This window comes from Hylobates moloch, unplaced genomic scaffold (genome assembly GCF_009828535.3).
Source record: "Hylobates moloch isolate HMO894 unplaced genomic scaffold, HMol_V3 SCAFFOLD_7, whole genome shotgun sequence".
NCBI lineage: Eukaryota > Metazoa > Chordata > Mammalia > Primates > Hylobatidae > Hylobates > Hylobates moloch.
Genome location: NW_026652282.1, coordinates 75,571,062 through 75,596,878, shown reverse-complemented (window position 1 = coordinate 75,596,878; position 25,817 = coordinate 75,571,062). Strand labels below are relative to the sequence as shown.

The window sequence follows — 25,817 nt, the reverse complement described above, 5'->3', positions numbered from 1 at the left end:
ATGGTCTTGATCTCCTGACCTCGTGATCCGCCCGGCTCGGCCTCCCAAAGTGCTGGGATTACAGGCGTGAGCCACCACGCCCAGCCCATTCAACTTTTAAGCAGAGTGGTGGGTAATAAAAATTATTTTCTCAGCAATATTACGTTAGTAAATATTTTCAAAACACTGAACCAGAGTGTTTCGGTTTTGTTTTTTGTTTGTTTGGGGTCTTAAAAAAGTCTCTTGCCCTGGATACCTTTCAGAGAGTAGCTTGGCTAGTTCAGCTCACTTCCAAATTCCCGGAGATAATGTTTTAATTATTCAACAATCAGACAGGGCAAGTAATTGCATGTTTCATGACTGATATATTAACCATAAGTGTATACCCCAAGACAGCCTTATATTACATCACAGCTGTTGATTCAGAGCAAACAGAGAAACAGCATGAGAGTACTCTGTTATTGCACTGCACTGTCTCTTCCATAAATTTTAAATTTCCATTGCCAGATTACAGCTAAAGAAAGCACAAGGTTCACTAGGACATCATTTTTAAGATGATTTTTTGTTTTGCTTGCTTTTATAATAGGAAATCTAGATTACAAAATTAATGATCTTAGCCTAATTTTGAAATCACAATCACTGAAATTTTTTGGAAGGGGAATGGAATTTTGTTGTTCCTAGAAAGTTATATCTCACTGCAGATTTCAATAGTTGATGTCCTGGAATCAGTCTAGGACAAGAAAAATAACACGTTATCAAAATCAGATGGTTGTGTTCTAGGAGTTTCATTTGCCAAGCATGCTTCATGGTTAAAATTCGCATTACCAAAATATAAATGCAGAGTCAAAGTTACTGAATTTTACAATAGCGAATACCAATCCTATCCCAAGCTCAGACTGCAATTATCATTTCAAATCCATGTATCATATCTACAGGATGGTTTCATGCATGAATTAGAACTGTCTAAAGTTTTCACCATTCATTCACCTCATTTCTGAAACTGAAAGACTATTCCAACTCAAATCACAGAAATTTGTAAGGTTTTTTGTTTGTTTGTTTTTTGGAAAATGATGTACCCCAAATACTCGTCTTAGACAGTGACTGGAAGACCTTCAAAAAATTCTACTTTCATTTTTATTCTCCTCTCTATTTTTTTTAAATGTATAGTCTTCACAATATTTAATGGGTGAATTGTATTAAGCAAGACTTGGTTTTGGCAGTTTATCTCTTTTATATGACATTGATCAAAAGTCATTTTAAAATAATTATTTATACTTATGGTTTCTCTAGTGTCATAACAACCAATTGCTATCTGCTTGCTTTGAAAGGCGTTAATAGAAGATAATGTGTAGCCTCATCCTCTCAAATTTCATGTTTTTAAAATTTCTACTATAATGTATACAAAAATGCCTTCCATAATACATGTAGAAACTTATGCCAAAGAAGACCATTATATTCCCCAGGTATAGATGGCTTTATGCAATATATGTACTCCTATCTAATAAATGCTCCATGTATTTTCAGAACATCCAAGTCAGAAAAACAACCTATAGAATGATCAAGGAGAATGAGAAATTATGAGAACTAGAAAGTATTTGATTCCCTTTTTAAAACATAAAATTTCAGATGAATTCCCTTGTCTCTTACAGTCTATTAGAACATTTTATTTTCCACTTTCTTGTTTCTATTCAGATGAGTAATGAAGTAAATGTAAATATTCCCCAAACCCTCATTTTGAAAATGCATTTCTCACTGTTTAAAATAAATTGGAATAATTCTGCCTTCTGCTAACAGTAATATTTTATTCCACTCTAAGTATTTCCTTAAGGAACAATGAATTTGTATTGTATTGGCTGTCACTTCTCCCATTTTGTATGATATTTCTTTAAAAAGAAGACACCTACTGCCTTTGAATTTTTAAATACATAATTTCTTTTTCAGTGCCCACTTATTTTGCTAGCATTCTGCAACATCAGCGAACACCCTAACATTAAACACAAATTGAAGAGCATATAGAAAAGGTAAAGAACATTGCAAATGTAGCACAAAATGTAAAGATTCAAATTATTTTTAGTATCATATTAGTCTGCCTAAGTTCACTAATTCATGTCTTGAAGATATTTAGTAACAAATATCAAACAACTGTGAACCAATGACGAAATATATATTTACTTTTAAGCTGTGAAATAAATAAGTCATCTGCTAATTCAATGATTCTAAGATAGTCCTTTCAGTTAATAAAAACCTAATAACAACCAATAACTGATTCTCATTAGCATTTACTTTTTTGTATTTTGCCTAATTCTTATGACTCGGAAAATGTCTCTTAGTTGTATAATATAAAATGCATCATGGAAATTTTTATTGACTTTTTAGGATTACAAAATATTTTTAAAAAAACAAAAAGGTGAGGATATTTGAAAAATACTTCAATTTTTTGTTCTTCATCCATGCCCTCCTTACTATATGTTCATAAACTCAAGTAAAATTAGTCTAGCTCATAAAATATCTCTGTGCCTTCAAAAAGCACTGAAACCAGAACTTGCTCTATTAATTAACTTCATTCAATCTATTAAAAATGATGATCTACATATGTAATTCACAAACCCACTCTTTGTACACTTCTTAAAGAAAGTCACAAATTAAACCCAGGAAAAAATGTTATTATACCCAAATCATGTAGTGTTAGTCATAAAAGATACTTTTATGTTGAGAAACTTATCCAATAAGCAGAATAGCAATAAGAATTTGAAAATGAGAGTGCCCTTTTTAATGGTTAAATACAAACAAAAACACACCCTGTGGAGATGTTCGACATCTATTACGTTTGTTGCCCATCCCAGATCCACTAACTATGTAAAATATGGGATTCATCTGAACTGTAGCAATAACAACTGCAGCGTAAATTCTTTTAAAGTCTAACAGAAGCTCTCTATACAGACACTAGGGTTCTAGTTTACCTTTTGAAACAGCATTTAATTGTGTACCTATTGTAACAAAAATGCACCCACATCTGAATTAGTACCTTACGTTCACTGTGTGATTCAGAGAGAAAGTTTAATGTTATCGTATTAAATAACTGTGCTTATGCTTGAATTACCTCCATTCTTAAACCCATTTCCAAAGTTATGGTAAATTATTTGCAGTTATCTTGAATGTAGTAGACTTCTTTAATATCTCAAACTTTTGGTGAAAGAAAATCAGTTTTGATTTTCACATTGCTACTATTTTGTTAAGCCTGAATAGGTGTTCAAAAGACTTTATTCCCTGAAACTAAGATTAATACTGTTTTGAGTTAACACAGACAAAATAATAAACTCAACATGTAGCATGACTTTGAGAAAAAAATGTGGGTAAATTCCATTGCTTGTGTTTTTAAAGGGAATAATTATATTTAAATCATTTCACATTTAAGAGTTTCTGGATAAATTTGTATTCATTTCTTCATGGAACACTGATAAAAGGCACTGGATAAACTCTTGCTTTCATAAATGTATTGGGTTTTAAGTTATTGTGCATAGATTTCTTGGGTCTTAACATGCCCACATTTTTCTTTGCGCCCATTAGAGAAAGCAAACATTTTATTTTCCAAAAGTGATTATCTTTTAAGAATGCCTTCTGAAGGGCTCAAAATACCTTGCATAAATATGCAAATATTTAAATAGCTATCTAAAGTAGAGCCCTCATATATATTTCATTCTCTGGCTTAAAGATGAGAATGAGTAGGCTTTCATTTTTCTAATACCATTCTTGTTATATTGTGTGACTGTAGATTTGATGCACCAAAATAATTTTGAGTTCCTAATCTGAAAATGACACTTTTCTTTGTGAGGACCTTAAGGCCTGGTAGAGTATGGGGGAGATATCTTGGTGCTGAATTTCTGTGAACAGCCACAGATTTTCCCAAGTGAAGCTAGGATTCTCAACATCATTAGTATTTAGAGCTATTTATCAGATTCTGAAAAGCTTTACTGTGATGTATCTAGCCCAGACTATTCTGATCCTCATGCACACAATGGTACTGAGGACAGTGCTACAACCCTTTGTGTTGAAGTTTTTTTCAATATATTCTCTAGCAAGAATTGTCATACTGCCATCTACAGACAAAATTGCCCCTACTATAATTATTATTCTGCATCCAATTTTCCTAAATCAGTAGTTATTTTGTTCTCATCTTCTACGAAATTTAAATGAATCCATATATCTATTGGGTACATCTGTAGAATATGATTGTTTTGATCCCTCTTTGAAATCAATAGATTTTGTAAAGTTCTACATCAACTGAAAATACTAATAATAAAATAGTTAGAAAGTTGTGTTAGAAACTTGGATACCTACCGGTCTGGTGTGTACAGACACAGGTACCTCGAAGGTCGTCACTGGATAGCCACAGTCAGAAACGCTGTAGGGATCTGAACTGCTTGAGGAACACTTGGAGATAGAATCACAGGCCACGAAGGTGTTATCGAGAGGCAGTTCTTGGATGATGTGGTGCTTCGAATTCAGAGGAGTTTCAGGCTGAATCTGGAAGGCAGGCTGTGGAGAGGCAGATTTGTAGTGTCGGGCCAAATCAGGACTGTCAGGCTTGAAAGTAGTAGGTGTAGTTACCCAATTGTACTTTCCCATGGTTTGCTCTTCTAGATCAATAGGAAGGTCTAGTGTGACTCTGTTTCCATCACTGTCAACATCATCTGCCTTAGTTTCTTCAATAGTGACAAAGTTAAGCATCAGGTTCTTAGGGGAATGCTTCTTCTTCTTTTTCTTTTTCTTCATCATTATCATCTGCCTGTTTTCTGGGTTTGGAGTAGCCCATTCAGAATTCTGCTTGTTTTTCTGAGCAGCCTTAAGGTGTGGTGCCTGGCGACATCTTACTACAGCAGTGATGAAAATAACTACAACGACAGTTATGGTGCCAGCAACAACTGCAACCAGGATCTTGACATAGTCACTAGTTGGTGAGGATGCATCAGCTATCTCAGTATTTGGGGTCACTGGTGCTTCAGTGCTTTTGCGCACCAGTTCATTAATCAGTGTAGCATTGGTCAGTGACTCATTCACGAACAGATTGACAATTACAACACTGAAGAGAGAATCAGGTTGTCCTAAGTCATTAGCTTTGACCAACACTCTGTGTAAACCAAGGTCTGTAACATCACATTTCTCAGTCACTGTTACGTTGCCTGTTTCTTGGTCTATTGCAAACAGATCTCTTGTGTTTCCTCCTACAATGCTGTAACGAACCTCTGCATTCATGCCAGTGTCATTGTCAACAGCAATTACCTGAAAGACCACTGTGCCTGGATTAGTGGATGGTAGAACCAATTCGTAAGAGTAGTTGGAAGGAGGGACAATGAAAACTGGTTTGTTGTCATTGACATCAACCACATTTATGGTTACTTTGGCACTTGAAGAACGTGATACTCTACCACCATCCTCAGCCTTTACATAGAAAGTGTAAGATTCTTGTTTTTCTCTATCAAATGAAATATTTGGTCGGATGACACCAGTTTGTGAATCAATGGTGAAGTCATCATTCTCATCTAAAATGGAGAGCGTAACTGCAGAATTGTCTCCATAATCAGGATCAGTTACAGTGATTAGTCCTACTGTACCATGTCTTGGAAGGTTTTCTGGGACATAGAAGTTGTATTCATTGTGAGTGAAAACTGGGCTATTGTCATTCTGATCAATAATGCTTACAAAGACTGTGACATTGCTGGTTAAGGGTGGCACCCCGTTATCTTTTGCCAGAATTGTGAATAAATATTTATCCTCTTTTTCTCTATCTAGTTTCTTCACTACAGTCAGCATGCCTGTACGACGATCCAGGCTGAATTCAGGTGGAGCATCAGGGCCTAGCAGGTAATTGATCTCAGCATTAGGCCCACTGTCTGCATCCGTTGCACTTACTTTCGTCAACTGGATGCCAGGAGAGTTATTCTCAGGAATAGAAACAGTTACGAAAGACTGGGTGAAAACTGGAGCATTGTCGTTTTCATCTTTCACTTTGATGAAGAGCATTGCTGACTGATTCAAAGGAGGTTTGCCAGCATCTGCAGCCAGTAATTTAATGGCATATTCTTTTGTGGACTCATAGTCAAGATATGCTGCAGTCTCCAGAAGGAACTGATTACTGAATACTGGCCTTAATCTGAAAGGAATTTCATGATCTGTGAAGCATGTCACCCTGCCATTATGGTCCGCATCCTTATCCGTCACAGTTATGAGAGCAATTTTGGTGTTGAGTGGAATATTTTCTGAAAGAACAACTGTGTCATTGATTGGATTGACAATGTATCTTATGTCAATGGATGGGACATTATCATTGACATCTGTAACATTTACCAGCACCATTGCTCTTGCTGGCATCAATCCACCATCACTTGCCAAAACCAGTAACTTGTGGTTTGGTGTTTCTTCCCTATCCAGTGGTTCTTTGATTGTGATAAGTCCAGTGGTGGCATTAAGGTGAAATAATCTCCTGGCAATGTTGGAGACTAGATTGCTGAAAGAGAAGTGGATCTTGGCATTTTCACCTATGTCAGCATCTGTAGCATGGAGCTGTGTCACTGAAGTGCCTACAGGAGCATTTTCTGGTATACTGACTTCAATCTCTGTCTCCTTAAAGACTGGGTCGTTGTCATTTGTATCAGTAACACTTACTTGCAAAATAGCAGTACTGGATCTTTGAGGAAAGCCACCATCTTCAACCTTTACTTTCATTACGTAGGTATCCTTCTCTTCCCTATCTAACTCCTTTTGAACAATCAGTTGTGGCATTTTGTCTCCTTCTGGTGTTTCAATGATATCGAGGCCAAAAATGTTTTGACCCTGGAAAACATGCAATGAAACAGAATTAACTTATGTTAATATAAATTAATATATTAATATTAATATGAATAATAAAATATAATTTAACTTATGTTGCTTATCTAATTAGAACAATTTTCAGTTTCTTGAAGCCACATAAAATAATGGGATCAGTTCAGAAATAGGTGCCAGAAGACTTGAGCTCTAAGTCTCAACTCTGCCTGTAACAAATATTGTGACTACAAGCAAGTTACTTTACTTTTCTTGATATTTGTAAAATTAGAGAACTGTGCTAGAAGATGTTCTGGGGACTTCAGATTGTAGCATTTTATGGTAATATATGTAACTCATTTATGTGAGCTATTTAAGCTTTTTTAAATTATGTGAGCTATTTCAGTTTTTTAAAATTAATTAATTTTTTAATTCATTTTTCCATAAGTTATTGGGGTTCAGGTGGTATTTCGTTACATGAGTAAATTCTTTAGTGGTGATTTGTGAGATTTTGGTGCACCCATCACTGGAGCAATATACACTGCACCATATTTGTAGTTTTTTATCCCTCACCACCTTCCGTCTGTTTCCCCCAAGTCCCCAATGTCCATTGTATCATTCTTATGCCTTTGCGTCCTCATAACTTAGCTCCCATATATCAGTGAGAACATACAATGTTTGGTTTTCGAACTATTTAAGTTTTCAAAAGAAAAAAGTATATAGAATTTTAAAAAGATTGTCACTGAATTTTTGCAAGATAAATGAAGCTGTAAGCGAATTATCCAAGATTATTCCAAATGAATTAAAATATTTTTTACTGTAGATTTCAGTTGTCTAAGATGCTTTTTCAGTACCAAAGTAAGCACCAAAATAAAAATATTCCTCCAAGACAACATCATAAGTATCATACCTAATAAATACAGCTAAAACCTTTAGCAGATGGAAAAAAAATACACAAACTCTGGTTAAAATATAAACTTGCATAAAATACACAGAATTTTAATATTTCCCATAGGAACACACAGTTAAAATGAAATTATCTCAGACATTAACAACGCAAAAATGTTATTTTCTTACTTTTTTTTTTTTTTTTAACATGCAAGCACAATGAACTAAAATTCACAGGTCAAAACCTCAAATTGAAAAAGATAGCTTGGGATAGGACCTATTTTCAATTCATGCCCACGAAGTCACAGTACGGGAATATTTAAAAAACAATCCCCTCGGCCGAGAGCGGTGGCTCACGCCTGTAATTCCAGCACTTTGGGAGGCCGAGGCGGGCGGATCACGAGGTCAGGAGATCGAGACCATCATGGCTAACACGGGGAAACCCCGTCTCTACTAAAAAAATACAAAATAAATTAGCCGGGCGTGGTGGCGGGCGCCTGTGGTCCCAGCTGCTCAGGAGGCTGAGGCAGGAGAATGGCATGAATCCGGGAGGTAGAGCTTGCAGTGAGCCAAGATGGCGCCACTGCACTCCAGCCTGGGCGACAGAGTGAGACTCGTCTCAAAAAAAAAAAAAAAAAAAAAAATCCCCTCCCTGAACTACAATAAGATGATCCCTACACACAAACGTAGTGATCTTGCCAGCTCACCGAGGAGAAATGAGAGAGGAGGATTCCTGTCCAGTGTTACTTGCAGCATTATGACAGAGATGAATGAGATAAAAAGGTACTGGAGGGTATGAAGAAAAGATCAGAGGAGGACTTTAAGATTCCTATTCATGGGTGATTTATGAATAGATATATATATACACACACACATACACATATGTACATCTAAATAATTTTTAATTCTCTACTACATTTTTAACGTACATGTTCTGGACACGTGGCATGGATTGGTTATTGATCTCTCATTTATGTGCTGTGTCATAAAAGAACAGGATAAGATCTGAGGTTATAGTTTTGTCATACCACTGTCTAAAACGAGATCCTAAAAATTAGAACCTAATAAATAATACCAGGTTTTCAGAGACTGCTAGAATATATGATCAGTTTATAAATATATTTCAATCACATTATCTTTAAAAAATTTACCTGTCTTATAATTGCCTATATATAGTCTTATACAATATCCAAATGCATCTCATTTTTTCCTCTTATGAATTACTTGAAGATATTTCTGCAAAATTTCAGATTTTGGGGGGGTGCTGAGATTCACTTATACTTTTATTCAAATGCAGTGTCATAATATATCTTTGTGGATGAATTAGATGTTTATTACAAAATTTAAGATGGCATTTCAGAAATACTAATTAAAATCATTAGTTTGTTCCAACGTGATTTAAAAAAAATTTCACGTGAGCCAACCAAAGTATATTGGTTATTTTGTTTTTAATTCATACAATAAACGTGAGCATTCTATTCCTATTTTACTCAGATAGAGCAATAATCAACCTGGCTTTTCCTTGATTATATAGTAAGAAAAACACTTTCATGTTATATGTATTTATAGTTGAAAATTAGCAAGCAAAATCTATTATTTGATATACTGCATATTTTAAGAAAAAATAGAATTTCATGACAACATTGAATGTAAGTAAATACCATAACATACTATTATAATTTGATCTAAACTAACTTAGTGATTAATGATAATTTAATTTTTGTAATGATATTCCAAAAGGTTTTTAGGAAGGTTCAAGTCCAAAATGTCTATTTATGGGTAGAAAAAAATAGTTTCTAAATTGTACTTCATAAAATCCATGGCACTTAATACTATTCTTTTAATCCTTGACATTCCGATACTGAGTGGCTAATATGGTGAGAGCATTCTCCTAGATGCCAAGGTTATGGTGGTGACTAAACATATTTTACTAATGTGATAAAAGGTAAGTTCTAGTTAAGGTGAAAGAAAAATCAATAACTATGGATTTAATGATGGTATTGGCATTAACGGATTTACATTAAGAGAATAACTACATTTTTAATAAGAGCTATATGGGGAAATTGTAAGTTATTATTAGAGGTTGCATAAACAGAAACAAAGATAATATAGTACAAAAAGAACAAGTAAAATGTTCCAAATTATCCAATTTATGAATACAATACATCTGGGAAAACAAATATCTAAGTTTTAATTTTAAAATTTATGTATTTATGTTTGTGCATTTCTTGTTTATATATTTAGTTTTTAGTTTTATGTGTTTGTCTGAATTTTGAGTTGGCCTTTGCTTTCCAAAGCAAATTAAGGCAAGCTTGTGTCAGATGAAAAATCCAAGATCAGCATACTCACTGTCTTTTAATTACTTTATGTGAAATGGCAATAATCTTAAAAATATATTTTTCTAATTCTCAAGGTGATAATGAAATGTACATATTAGTTAATGGATAATGTCACCATTGCTCTCTTCTGTCTTCCACAACTACTCTGTTCAATATGATGGTAACTAGCCCCAAGGGAGCATTTAAATTTAGATTTAAATTAACTGAATTAGATTAATTTAAAAAATCAGTTCCTACTTGCACTAGCCATATTTTAAGTTCTCAACAGCTCCATGTGGCCAGTAGCTACTATGTTGGACACTGCAGATGTAGAACATTTTCATTATTGCACAAATTCTATTGAACTGTACTATCCTAAGACATCATATTTTTCTTTAAAAAAATCTATGATTAGCCAGGTGATTGCATGCATAACCCCCATTTTTCCAGATTTTTAGAGTTCTACAAAGACTTGCTGAGCAAACATATTTAAACTTAATATTATCCACGGAATTTGAACAGGAGTTGCCCACAGGTTAAGACATAAATAATTTTCAACAAAATTTTGGTGAGATATCTAAGTTGATGTCAAAGTATACTGCCAACATGAGCTTACTATTATTACTGAATGATGATTCCAAGGCTGTTTTCTGTTCAATCTCCTTCAGGAATAAAGAATGACTAACACATGAATCCAACATCAGTCCTACCCCAAATGTAGTTAGTTCAACTGAGCTCACATTCACATGAGCAATTAAAAAACTGAAGCCTTTTGCCATATGTTTGACCATGACAGGAGGACAGTGAGAAAAATGAAAAAGAAGATAAAACGTATGGCTCCTTAATTCATCATCTCCCTATCTTTAGCATAGACACATCCTTATATACAAAAAAGTTAAAAGTTTGGAAGAATTGACCTGCACTACCCTGAATTCCAAATCCACTTAAAATTATTTATTTTTGTGTATAGGGGCAAACTCTCTCTGTGTATATCTCTAGGTATGCCTTCATATACTAGTGTGAGTGTAGGGTAATATGGCATGAAGCTTTGTTTAAATGTATAATCTCTAAAGGTATAGCACCTGGCATATGTGAACACATTGAGAAAACATTTGTTAGATAAATAAATGCATGAATTAAAGTAGTGGCTCTTATTTTAAAAGAGAAAAGAAGAGCAGAATTTGGTTGTTCTTAATTCTCAGTCTGTATAGGCAGAGGAATACTCTATGATTGTCGACTTGGGTTTTTTTTTTGTCTTTTATTTTAATAAAACTGTCCAGAAAACAATTTCAAAATTATTTCCTGAAACAACTACTTTTCTGTTCAAAAATGTAATAAAAGCCAAAGTGTCAATTGCTAGTAAAATTTTACAACCTAGTTGTAAAACTTGATTTTCAGAATAAATTATGACAAATACTAAGTGTGGTATGTAGCCAGTGCATTATTGAAAAAATACAAAACCCTACATCTGTCAAACACAGATACGTGCGATCAACAAAGAAAACAAAAATCAGGGAAGAAAATAATATATAAGAACTGCATGCAAGAATCATTTACACATGATATGTTGATTTTTGGATTCTGATATCTGAAATGGCATTGATCTCTAGTATACAAAAGTGCCAATTCAGGTTGAGGTCATGAAAAATTTATGGACTTTCTAATAACCTCATCCTAATAACCTTCATTTGTGAGAGATATTTCTTCCTAAATTCAAAAATAAGCTTTAGGATTGCAAACCCAAGACAAAAACTGCTGAAATAAGCAAGATAAAGCCCTTCTGAGTCTTAAATTCTTTGTGGAGATTTGTAAAATCAAAAAAGAGAAAGTTGATGTTGGATGTGAAACTTGCAAGAGGTTTTTTTTTCTTTTAAAAAATTGATAAAGGATATTCATTGCCAAATAGAGAGCTATATATTTTGTCTATTGTCCTGGGAAAGAATTAAGGAGACAACTGGAGAAAACTTTAACATTTTTGACACATGCATGTGCAAGACACCACTTCATTGCCTATTGGAAGGCAATAAATAACACAGCACTTTTAGAGCTATAAATCTGGTACAGTTGCCCAGAAAATGCATACAGTGCCAGTAAGTACTAAAAATAGTTCCAAAGAGATCTAGTTCTAAAACTGATTAAAAGCCATTTACTCTTTAGATCGAGGAATGCTGGTGGAAAGACTCAAAATTTATTTCTGACTTTCACCACTGCTTGATTTATCAATAACTAACCTGATATTTAATTTTTTTTTCACTTTTCTCTTAGTATTACTGATACATCTTTGGGCCACAGGAATGCAAGAACATAGATTCAAATGGGTAACACTACAATAAAATGGCTGTTTTAGAAAACATTAAGGAAATACTTTAATACACATTGAATATTCTCAATACAGATATAATAAGTATTATCATAAATTCACTTTCATTCCACTAAAAATTCTTGGTTTGCTATAGGCTGTCTAAAACTATTAGGGGGAAAAGCAACTGTTGCTTATATGTTCAATACTGTGGTGCCTTTTAGAGTCTATGCACTACTTCTAGAACATTTATTTCAGAATTCATTTGTAGCCTTGTCAAGGGAAATACAATAAAAAATGGATTACAATAAAATGTCCGAAGCCGTTACTCACATATCTGCCGATAACCCTAATGTCACCAAGTCCCTCGCTACTTTAAAGTCATACTAAGGAAAGGAGAGTGATGGGTAAAACACCAGCTCTCTTTGGGTAAGAAAACACTATCTCTCTTTGGAAGTTTACATTAAAATATTAATAATAGTACTGTTAATTTTGATAAAGCCACATACAAGGTTTAAGATATTATACATGTATTTTTTTTCCCACTAGGACTTAGCAAAACCTATTTTGTAGAACAGTACTATTCATAGCATGTGGTTCTTTTTTTTTAATGTTAGTCCAAAGAATAGGAATTTCTGTCATTGATTTTTTTTTCTCTATTTTGTCAGATTTCAAAATTAAGAACAATCTTTGTTTTTCCCTTTTGACAAAAGAGTAGGCACTCAGGAAGTTTCTTGAAAATGATAGAATTTTTGTACTAAGTTCTGTTTTAATGTGTACTTCCCCCAAGTTTGTTTTTATAAAAAATATATAATAAATACCATTTCATTTTTTCTGGCCTTGTGTTCACTATCACTACTCTGGTTTCTCCATCTGAGAGAACAATCAAATGATTTTATTATGTTATTTGGAATATGCACTCAGATTGAAATGTCTTAAAGTGTTAATTTAAATTCACAATGTTTTAAGCTGGAACAAAGGAGATCTAATTGAAGACATCAGGGTTGTTATATCCATGAGAACAGTGAAGCAAATCTATTTTTCAGCTCTCCATTTTTTTTAGTCTATTCTTCCCTTGTTTTTGAAAAGTCAGCTTTTGGCTTTCAGAAATAAAGGAAAATCTTAAACATATGACTTAATGTGAAGTATAGAAATGAAACACAAGACATAATCTGATTAATTCTGTAAACATCCTAGGAGGAACCAATCATTTTTTACTAGCATGCATAATAATTCAGAATTCTCTTTTTTACTTGTTTCATTTGCTTGTGCTCACACGTGCACTTGCATTCTCTATCTCGCTCTTTGACTCTATCTCTGTCTCGCTTCAGTTTCTAAAACCTGCAATGGCTAAGCATGCCTTATACTACAGCAAAACTCTTTAATATTATGCAAATGTTTAAAATACAAATTGGCCTTGACCCAGAGATTTCATTTATTTGAAAATATTTCCTTTTAAAGACAGTATTTCAAGCATGTAATTTTAATCACTAAATGCTTTTAATTGGGAAGATACGCAATACAAATGAAATGCCACTCCTAATTGTTGCTAATCAGCTCTTTTTAGCAGCTGCTCTCTTGTGCTTAAGTTAGATGAGCTGCATTCATAACAAAAATATAGTATATTCAACCACTGAATACTAGTACTAGAACAGACTTCAGATAACATCTAGCCTTACTTCTCCTCTTATGAAAAGGACACTAAGACACAGTAAGGTTAGGTGACTTGCCCGTGATCACACAGCTGGTTTATTGCAGAACTCGATTTGAAAGCCAAGTCTCTTAGTTTTTAGTTCAATGACCTTTTTCACTGAAATATGGTTACTTCTCAAAAGGAAGTCCTCTTGATGCTGGCAAGAACTCTGTACTCTGGAGAGCTCTCAGTATGAGAAACTCATCAGGTAATTACTGCCCAAAAAGAGCAAAATCAAAACAAAAACTACTGTGCTTTCTGATCCCAGAATATTGAGCTACTGCTAAAAAGATTTCTTCCCTGCTCCCTTCAAAAGTCCCACCCCTAAGAGTAATGTTTATTGAAAAAAGAAACCAAAGAAATACCATCTAAAATTTTAAGAGTACATAATCAAATACAATTTTAACTTGCCAATTTAAGAATATGAATAAATGTTGAGTGCTATTATTTCTATGTATAAATTGAGTCAGATTCTCAAAATAAAATTCACCATTACTATTCTTCAATAGCTGGTGGAAAGTATTTTACATTTCTTAGAAGATTTTCTTAAAAATTTCTTGTAAAAAGGTCCTTTAAGAACATTCTAAGGAAAGTCCAAAAGCTTTTTATGTTGCAGGTGTACTTTATCTGAACTATCATTTTAAAGAAGCAGGGTAACGATCTAATGGTAAATTTTAATGAAAATTCGTGATTAGGTTAAACTTTAAAAAAATCAGCAATCAAAAATGAAAATATGATCTTTCACTAATAGACACTGCTGTAAACCTAACTGCTTAATAATATCAGGAAAATAAAACTAAAGTTGCTTCTGGTTCATTGTATGTCAGAGAAAACCTCAGGTAAAGGAAGTCAGTAATAATACAACTTCAAGAAGGGAAAATAGTGCTAAAAATTTAAGATCATATGAAGGTGTTTTATCTTTTAAGTCTCAGGGCTTCTTGAGTGCTTCTAACTCTGATTGGTTCTACCTTCTAAATTGCTAAAAGATCTCAACCAGTTTCTTTTGGATCTACTATCATCAAAGTCCAGAAATCTGCTTTTCTCCAAAAGAAGATTTCAGTTTCTATATCACATGAGAAGGCCATTTCTTCTGTGTCCCATGGCCTCTGACTATTGATTAAATGGACATCATAATAAAGATGGTGGCAAATTTTGGTGAGAGAAGTTTGGTAAATGACAAATTTGTCTGTGGATCACATTCTTTTGGAAATGGGTAAGCATTGTAAGAATAGTTCATATCTTTTGCTCTTTAGTGCAAATAGTTTCAAATTGGCAGTAACTAGTCAAGAGATGGCTCATTCTAATCAAGTCCTTGGTGAATAATTGGAAGTCATTAATGCTACAGTGGGTGAATGACAGAATCTTGTGGTAGATTTTTTGTTGTTGTTGCTATTTTTGGTCACTAAAACATTGGACACATATATGAATGAAAGTCCCAGATTTCTCAGTGACCTGGTTTTTGAGAAGTAGGATGTAGCCCAAGTAGAATCAAACCTCCACAGGCAGGGCTGGGAAGCTGAAGGATGGCATGGGAGAGGCAGCAAACTTGAGTCTTTTTTCCCTTGAACATTTCAAACAGATCAAAAAAAATTTTTCCCAGTGGAGGCGAAGGACTGGGAATCATAGATGTGTCTTTTTTTTATAAATCTGGATTTTAACTAAAATGCATATACTTCTTTGTTGGAGGTAAGACTAGTCAAGGAATGGGGAGTATGGGATAGTTGTGATATGTATCTGGGATAAGTGATAATTGAAGTAAAAAGAGAAAAGTTTAGAGCAGAAAATGCGGGGCCATGCACAGAGGGGCTAAAGAAAGCTTCAGGTAAGTCCATTTAGAAGGTCTATCCAGTTGGCCCTGACACCATGGCATATATCTGGAGATGTTAAAAGGGCCTTACCTCTGACTCATACTTTCCTGCTTTAATTTAGGGGGAGGCAGAATTCATTGCCATTTGTCCTAATAGTTTCTGACTCTGTTTTAGAAGAAAGTACCATGTCTTCTGAGATGATTTCTGACTCTTCATTACCTCTGACTCATCTTAAAATAACTCATTGATAGGAAAAATGCCACCAATTTTCTGTAAGCATAACTACTGTTTATATATTTAGGGAGTCTTTACCTACTCAAATTTACTAGAAGTATTTAATACTTCTAGTGAAGATACTATGCCCCATAGCAACGAAGCTAGGAGTGATTTAAGTTATGTTTGGGATCAAGTTGAATTAAGAGAAACAATGATATTTTTGTACTACTAGTGTTTTTTTCTTCAAGTGCAGTGAATATAACATGCTTTAATCAGGGCATCAATACAATATAATCTCTGACCTCCATCCAGAGATTAATAACATGTATGAAATTACACCAAAATTAATTAAAATGATGTATTGAAAGTCAGAACCAGCATTTTATGGCACAACATTCAGCAACTATATAAGTCATTCGAATAACTAAAATTTCCATTCATACCCAATTAACCAATTCTTTACAGACCCAGCAAGTGACAAGCTTAAAGACACTGGTCCCAATTTTGCTCAATGAAACACAGACATTTTTAATGACTGATAGCAGTTTAGATAAAAATGATTATGGGTAGTTGGTCAGAAATATTTTTTCATATGCCACAATACTAAAAGAAAAAAATACTGTAATGAAAGACAGAGCAAGATGGCAGAATAGAAGGTTCCATTGATCATCCTCCCCACAAGGACACAAATTTAACATCTATCTACAAAGAAAAAACACCTTCATAGGAATGAAAAAATCAGGTGAGCACTCATAGTACGTAGTTTGAACCTCATAACCCAAAAAAGGCACTGAAGAGATTAAAAGAAAAAAAAAAGTTGAATCACCGAAGCCACTTCTCCTCCCCCACTGCTGCAGTGGCCTCATGGTACAGAGAGCTTCTCTGGGCACTGGGGGAGGAAGAATACAGCAATTGTGAGCCATTGAACTCAGTGCTGTTCTGTTAGAGCAGAAAGAAATACCAGACCAAACGCAGCTGACAATCACCCACAGAGGGAGCATTTAAACCAGCCCTATCCGGTGGGGAACCACTGATCCAAGTGGTCCAAATTTGAATTCTCACAAACCTTGCCACCAAGGGCCAAAGTGCTCTAGGTCTCTAAGTAAACTTAAAAGGCAGCCTAGACCATAAGGACTACAACTCTTAGGCAAGGCCTAAGGCAGAACTGGGCATAGGACAGTGGACTAGGGTGGCATGCAGCATACTGAGACATCAGCTGGGGAAGCATCCCCTGTCCCCTAACCCAAGGCTGCACAGTTCATGGCTCCAAAAGAGACACCTTTCTTCCACTTAGGGAAAGGAGAGGGAAGAGTGAGGAGGTCTCTCTTTTACGTCCTGGATACCAGCTCAGCCACAGCAGGATAAGGCACTGGATAGAGTCATGAGGCCCCCATTCCAGGCCCTAGCTCCCAGATGACATTTCTAGACAGCTGGCTTCAGGTACCAGCATGGCAACAGGGGAGCAGAGCACCAAGTGGGCTTTTGGGGTCCTCAATTCCAGGACACGATCCTTGGGTAGGATTTCTGGACCTGTGCTGGAACAGAGGGGAGCCCATTATCCTGAAGGGTGAGTCCCATGCCAGGCAGCAATCACCACAAGCTGACTTAAGAGCCTTTGGGTCTTAAGGGAATATCAGCAGTAGTTTGGCAGGACTCCTTGTGGCCTGGGGTGGCAGTGGCTACAGGATGAGGCTTCTCTGCCTTTGGAAAGTAGAGGGAAGCAAGGGAAGGATTGCATGTTGTGGTTTGAGTGCCAGCTCAGCTGCAGTACAATAGAACACCAGGTAGACTTCTAAGGTTTTTGACTGTAGTCCCTCACTTCCAGATGGCAACTCTGTACCCCCCTGGTCCCAGAGAGACCTTGTTACCCTGAAATGAAAGACAGACCTGGCTGGCTTTGCCACTGGCTGACTGTAGAGTCACAGGTCCTTGAACAAGGGTGAGACCCAGTGCTGAGCTGGCTTTAGGTCTGACCAGGTGCAGTCATAGTGGTGAAAGCCACCGTGGTGCTTGTGTTACCAAATCCCCAACCTTAGGTGGCTCAGAACAGAGAAGGACTCTGCTTGAGAAAAATAAGGGAACAGAACAACAGTCTCTGCCTGGTAATACAGAGAATTCCCTTGGATCTTGTCCAAACCACTGAGGTGGTACCTCTGTGAGTCTGCAAGAACCACAGTGTTAGTAGGCTTGGAGTGTACCCTAAAGCACATACAGCTTAGATCACAATACCAAAGCCCTTTCAAATACCTGGAAAGCATTCCCAAAAAGGATGGGTATAAATAATTCCAGACAGTGAAGAGTACAATAAATACCTAACTCTTCAATGCCTAAACAATGAATAACATCTATTAGCACTAACACCATCCAGGAAAACGTGATCGCACCAAATGAACTAAATAAGTCACTCAGGACAAACCCTAGATAAACAGAGATATGTAACCTTTCAAACAGAGCTCAAAATAGCTGTGTTGAAGAAACTCAAAGAAATTCAAGATAATGTGGAGAAGGAATTCAAAATTCTATCAGAGAAATTTAACAAAGAGATTGAAATAACTAAAAAGAATGAAGCAGAAATTCTGAAGTTAAATAATGCAATAGATACACCGAAGAATGTGTCAGAGTCTTTTAATGGCAGAATGAATCTAGCAAAATAAAAAGTTAGTGAGCTTGAAGACAGGGTATTTGAAAATACACAGAGGAGACAAAAGAACAAAGAATAAAAAACAACGAAGCATGCCCACAGGATCTAAGAAATATTAGTAGCCTCAAAAGGGCAAATCTAAGAGTGACTGGCCTTAAAGAGGAGGTAGAGAAAGAGATAGGGGTAGAAAGTTTTTCAAAAGAATAATAACAGAGAACTTTCCAAACCTAGAAAAATATATCAATATCAAAGTAAAAGGAAGTTTTACACCAAGAAGATTTAATGCAAAGACTACTTCAGGTAATTAATAATTAAACTCCTAAAGATCAATGATATAGAAAGGATCCTAAAGACAGCAAGAGAGGGAAAATACACACACACACACACACACACACACACACACATACACACACACACACACAATGGAGCTCCAATACATCTGGAAGCAGGCTTCTCAGTGTAAATCTTACAGATCAGAAGAGAGTGGCATGACATATTTAAAGTGCTGAAGGAAAATAAACTTTTACCTCAAAATAGTACATCTGGTGAAAATATCCTTCAAACACGAAGGAGAAATAAATATTTCCCCAGACAAAAGCTGAGAGATTTCATCAACACGAGATCTGCCCTACAAGAAATGCTAAAGGGAGTACTTCAAACACAAAGAAAAAGACATTAATGAGCAATAAGTAATCACCTGGAGGTACAAAAGTCACTGGTAACAGCAAGTACACAGAAAAACATAGAATATTATAACACTGTAACTGTAATGTGTAAACTACTCTTATCCTAAGTAGAAAGAATAAACAATGAACCAATCAAAAGTAATAACTACAACCACTTTTCAAGACATAGTATGGCAACAAAAAGTTGAAAAGCTTGGGGATCAAGTTAAGGTGTAGAATTTTTATTAGTTTTGTTTTGATTGTTGGTCAGTTTATGCAAACAATGTTAAGCTATTATCAGCTTAAAATACTGCATTATAAGATGGTATTTGCAAGCCTCAAAATAACCTCAAACCAAAAAACATAAAATGAAAACACAAAAAAATGACAAGCAAGAGAGTAAAACATATCACCAGAGAAAATCTCCTTCACTGGAGGAAGACAGGAAGGACAGAAAGAAGGAAGAGAAGACCACAAAACAACCAGGAAACAAATAATAAAATGGCAGGAGTAAATCCTTACTTATCAATATTATTCAATGTAAATGAACTAAAATCTTCAATTAAAAGACAAAGAATGGCTAAATGGATGAAAAAATGAGAATCAGTGATCTGTTGCTTACGAGAAACACATTTCACTTATGAAGACACACATAGACTGAAAATGAAAAAATAGAAAAAGATATTCCATGCCAATGGAAAACAAAAAAGAGCAGGAGTAGCTATACTTATATCAGAGTAAATTTCAAGACAAAAGCAATTAAGAAGAGAGAAAGAAAGTCAGTATATAATGATAAAGGTTTCAATTCAGTCAGAGGATATAACAATTTTAAATATATATATGCACCCAACACTGGAGCTCCTGGATATATAAAGAAAATATTATTAGAGCTAAAGAGAGATTGTCCCAAGTACGATAATAGCTAGAGACTTCAATGCCCCACTTTTAGCACTGGACAGATCTTCCCAACAGAAAATCAACAGAGAAACATCAGACTTAATCTGCACTATACACCACATGCATCTAATAGATATTTACAGAACATTACATCCAACGGCTGTAGAATACACATTCTTTTCCTCAGCACATGGATCGTTCTCAAGAATAGACCATATGTTAAGTCACAAATCAAGTCTTAAAACATTCAAAAAATTGAAATAATATCAAGCCTCATCTCTAAGCACAATAGAATAAAACTAGAAATCAATAAAGAGAGGAATTTTGGAAACGATACAAATACATGGAAATTAAATAATATGCTGCTTAATGATCAGTGAGTCAATAAAGAAATTAAGAGGTAAATTGAAAAGTTTCTTGAAACAAATAATAAAGAAAACACAGCATACCAAAACCTATGGGGTAGAGCAAAAGCAGTACCAAGAGGGAATTTTATAGCTATTAGTGCCTACATCAAAAAAGAGGAAAGCCTTCAAGTAAAGAATCTAACAATTCATCTTGAATAAGTAGAAAAGCAAGAACAAGCCAAACACAAAATTAGTAGAAGGAAATAAATAATAAAGATTAGAGTAGAATAAAATGAAATTGAAATGAAGAAAATGAAAAAAGATTGTTGAAGAAACAAAAAACAGCTTTTTAAAATAGTTAAACAAAATTGACAAACTGTTCGCCAGATGAACTAAGAAAAAGGAGAGAAGATATAAATAAATAAAATCAGAAATGAAAAAATGAGACTTTACAACTGACACTGCAGAAATGCAAAGGCTCATTAGCGGCTACTATCAGCAACTATATGCCAATAAATTGGAAAACCTAGAAGAAAATAGACAAATTCCTAGACACATAGAACCAATCAAGATTTCACCAGGAAGAAATTCAAATCCTGAACAGGCCAATAACTAGTAATGAGATCAAAGCTGTAATAAAAAAGCCTCTCAGTAAAGAAAAGGCTGGGACCCGATAGCTTTACTGCTGAATACTACCAAACATTCAAACAAGAACTAATACCAATCCTACTGAAACTATTGCAAAAAATAGAGAAGGAGAGAATATTTCCAAACTCATTCTATGAGACCAACATTACCCAGATACCAAAACCAGACTAACACACATCAAAAAAAGAAAACTGGGTGTTGGCGGGGCCAAGATGAGTGGCGGTGGTGCCAAGAAAGCTGATTAGATGCAGTGTGGTTGGCAGCTCTCACCAAGAAGAACAAAAAAAGCTAGTGCATCCTGCACCATCAACTAAGGTATCCAGGTTCTCACATTGGGACTGACTAGGTGGTTGATGCAACCCATCGAGAGAGAAAAGCAGGGTGGAGTGATGGCCCATCTGCTAGTTGCACAGGGCCAGGGGAGTTCCTACCCTCAGCCAAGGGAGGGGGTTATTGTGCTACCCTGCTCGGGAAATCATGCTTTTTCAACCGATCTGTGCAACTCAGGGATTAGGAGATCCCTTTGTGAGCTTATGCCACCAGGGCTTTGGGTCCCAAGCACAGAACTGTGCAGAATCTCAGCAGCTGTTCGGGTTGCACCCAGCAGTAGCAGACTGGAGACTAACTAAGATGACCAAGTTCCTGGGGGGAGGTGCAGCAGCCATCCCTGTGTCTCCAAACAGCCATTTTCTGCTGCCAGGCCCTGACAGACTGGAAGGTTTCGACTGGGAGGAATTCTCCACAGTGCAGCACAGTGGCTGTGACAGACTGTGGCCAGATTGCTTCTTTGGGTGGGACCTGGATCTATCCCTGTTCGCTGGGCAAGGCCTCCCTACAGGAATATCAGCAACTCCAGTCAGGGGTTTATGGACAGAACTCTGATCTCTCTAGGACAGATACAATCTGAAATGATAAAGGGGATATCACCATCTACCCACAGAAACACAAACAACCATCAGAGAATACTATAAACACCTCTATGCAAATAAACTAGAAAATCTAGAAGAAATTGATATTCTTGGAAACATACACCCTCCCAAAACTGAACCAGGAAGAAATTGAATCCCTGAAGAGACCAATAATGAATTATGAAATTGAAGGAGTAATAAATAGCTTACCAAAGAAACAAAGCCCAGGATCAGATGGATTTACAGCTGAATTCTACCAGAGGTACAAAGAGGAGCTGATACCATTTCTTCTGAAACTGTTCCAAACAACTGAAAAGGAGGGACTCCTCCCTAATTCATTTTATGAGGCCAGCATCATTCTTATAACAAAATCTCACAGAGATACAACCAAAAAAAATAAATAAATAATGAAACTTCAGGCCAATATCCTTAATGAACATCAATACAAAAATCCTGAATAAAATACTGGCAAACTGAGTCCAGCAGCAAATCAAAAAGCTTATCCACCATGAACAAGTCAGCTTTATCCTCAATATGCAAGGCTGGTTCAACATACACAAATAAATAAACATAATTCATCACATAAGCAGAACTAAAGACAGAAACCTCATGCTTATCTAAATAGACACAGAAAAGACCTTCAATAAAATTCAACAATGCTTCATGTTAAAAACTGTCAATGAACTAGCTATCAAAGAAACATATCTCAAAATAATAAGAGCCATTTATGACAAACCCATAGCCAATATCATATTGAATGGGCAAAAGCTGGAAGCATCTCCCTTGAAAACCGGCAAAAGACAAGGATGCCCTCTCTCACCACTCCTATTCAACATAGTATTGGAAGTTCTGGCCAGGACAATCAGGCAAGAGAAAGAAATAAAGCATACTCAAAGAGGAACAGAGGAAGTCAAATTGTCTTTGCAGATGAAATGATCCTAAATCTAGAAAACCCCATTGTCTCAGCCCAAAAGCTTCTTAAGCTAATAAGCAACTTTAGCAAAGTCTCAGGATACAAAATCAGTGTGGAAAAATCACAAGCATCCCTAAACACCAACAACAGATAAGCCAAATCATGAATGAACTCCAATTCAAAATTGCTACAAAGAGAATCAAATACCTAGGAATTCAGCTAACAAGGGAAATGAAGGACCTCTTCAGGAAGAACTACAAATGACTGCTCAAGGAAATCAAAGAGGACACAAACAAATGGAGAAATATACCATACCATGCTCATGGATAGGAAGAGTCAATATTGTCAAAATGCCCACACTGCCCAAAGTAATTTATAGATGCTATTCCCATTAAACTACCATTGACATTCTTCACATAATTAGAAGAAAACTATTTTAAAATTCATATAGAATCAAAAAAGAGACTATATACCCAAGACAATTCTAAGCAAAAACAACAAAGCTGGAGGCATCACACTACCTGACATCAAACTATACTACAAGGCTACAGTAACCAAAATAGCATGGTACTGCTACAAAAACAGACACATAGACAAATGCAACAGAATAGAGAACTCAGAAATAAGACTGCACACCTATAACCATCTGATCTTTGACAAATCTGAAAAAAAAAAAAAAAAACAAGCAATGGGGAAAGCGTTCCTTTTTTAATAAATGTAACTGGCTAGCTGGGAGAACTGGCTAACCATATGCAGAAAATTGAAATTGGACCCCTTCCTTATACCTTATACCAAAATTAACTCAAGATAGATGAATGAATTAAATGTAAAGCCCAAAACTATAAAAACGCTAGAAGAAAATCTAGGCAATACCATTCAGGACATAGGCAAGGGCAAAGATATCATGATGAAAATGTCCAATGCAACTGCAACAAAAGGAAAAATTGACAAATGGGATCTAATTAAACTAAAGATCTTCTGCACAGCAAAAGAGACAATCATCAGAGTGAGCAAACAACCTACAGAATGGGAGAAAATTTTTGCAATCTATCCCTATGATAAAGGTCTCATATAAAGAATCTGTAAGGAACTTACACAAATTTACAAGAAAAAAAACATTAAAAAGTGGGCAAAGGACATGAACAGACAATTCTCAAAAGAAGATATACATGCGACCAACAAACATATGGAAAAAAAGCTCAACATCACTGATCACTAGAGAAATGTAAACCAAAATCATAATGAGATACTATCTCAGGACAGTCAGAATGACGATTATTAAAATGTCCACAAAATACAGATTCTGGCCAGGCTGTGGAGAAATAGAAATGCTTTTACACTGTTGTTGTAAACTGTGGGTTCATTAAACCTCTTTTTCCTTATAAATTACCCAGTCTCAGGTATGTCTGTACTAGCCATGTGAGAATGGACTGATACAGTAAACTGGTACTGGTAGAGTGGGGTGCTGCTGTAAAAATACCCCAAAATTTGGAAATGACTTTGCAACTGAGTAACAGGCAGAGACTGGAACAGTTTAGAGGGATCCTAAGTAAACAAGAAGATGTGGGAAAGTTTGGAACTTCCTAGAGACTTGTTGAACGGCTTTGACCAAAACGTTGATAGTGAAATGGACAATAAAGTCCAGGCTGAGGTGGTCTCAGATGGAGATGAGGAACTTGTTGGGAACTGGAGCAAAGGTGACTCTTGCTATGTTTTAGTGAAGAGACTGGTGGCATTTTGTCCCTGGCCTAGAGATTTGTGGAACTTTGAATTTGAGAGAGATGATTTAGGGTATCTGGCAGAAGAAATTTCTAAGCAGCAAAGCGTTCAAGAAATGACTTGGGTATTGTCAAAAGCATTCAGTGTTATGTATTCACTACAATATGGTTTGGAACTTATGGAATTCATGTTTAAAAGGAAGACAGAGCATAAAAGTTTGGAAAAATTGCAGCCTGACAATGTGATCGAAAAGAGAAACCCATTTTCTGAGGAGAAATTCAAGCTGACTGCAAAAGTTTGCATAAGCAACAAAGAGCCAAATATCACTCGAGAAGACAACGGGAAAATGACTCCAGGACGTGTCAGCAGACTTCATGGCAGCCTCTCCCATCACAAGCTGGGAGGTCTAGGAGAAAAAATAATTGTTTCATGAGCTGGGACCAGGGCCTTGCTGCTTTGTGCAGTTTGGGGACTTGATGACCTACATCCCAGCCATGGCTAAAAGTGTCTGATGTAGAGCTCAGGCTGTCGCTTCAGAGGGTGGAAGCCCCAAGCCTTGGTGGCTTATATGTGGTGTTGGGCATGAGGGTGAACAGAAGTCAAGAACTGAGGTTTGGGAACCTCCACCAAGATTTCAGAGGATGTAGGGAAACAACTGGATGTCTAGGCAGAAGTGTGCTACAGGGGCAGAGCACTCATGGAGAACCTCTGCAAGGGCACAGCAGAAGGGAAATGTGGGGTGGGAGCCTCCACAAAGAATCCCCACTGGTGCACTATCTAGTGGAGCTGTGAGAAGAGGGCCACTGTCCTCTAGACCCCAGAATGGTAGATCCATTGACAGCTTGCATCCTACACCTGGAAAAACCACAAGTACTCATCATCAACCCATGAGAGCAGCCACACGGGTTGCACCCTGCAAACAGAGAGGGGTGGAGCTGCCCAAGTCCTTGAGAGCCCACCTTTTGCATTAGTGTGCCCTGGATGTAAGACATGGAGTCAAAAGAGATTATTTTGGAGCTTTAAAATCTAATGACTGAGGCCGGGCGCAGTGGCTCACACCTGTAATCCCAGCACTTT

General features: G+C 36.0%; 1 protein-coding gene across 1 annotated transcript in view; it reads right to left on the bottom strand.

Annotated features, from left to right (window-relative positions):
- Positions 1–639: 639 nt before the first annotated feature.
- The window catches only part of LOC116811854 (protocadherin-11 Y-linked), a 53,114-nt gene continuing 27,936 nt past the window's right edge, over positions 640–25,817 (bottom strand). The window contains 2 exon segments of the mRNA XM_058441717.1: positions 640–709; positions 4,318–6,810. Of these exon segments, the coding sequence (XP_058297700.1) occupies positions 665–709; positions 4,318–6,810 (2,538 nt within the window). The 3' untranslated portion in view covers positions 640–664.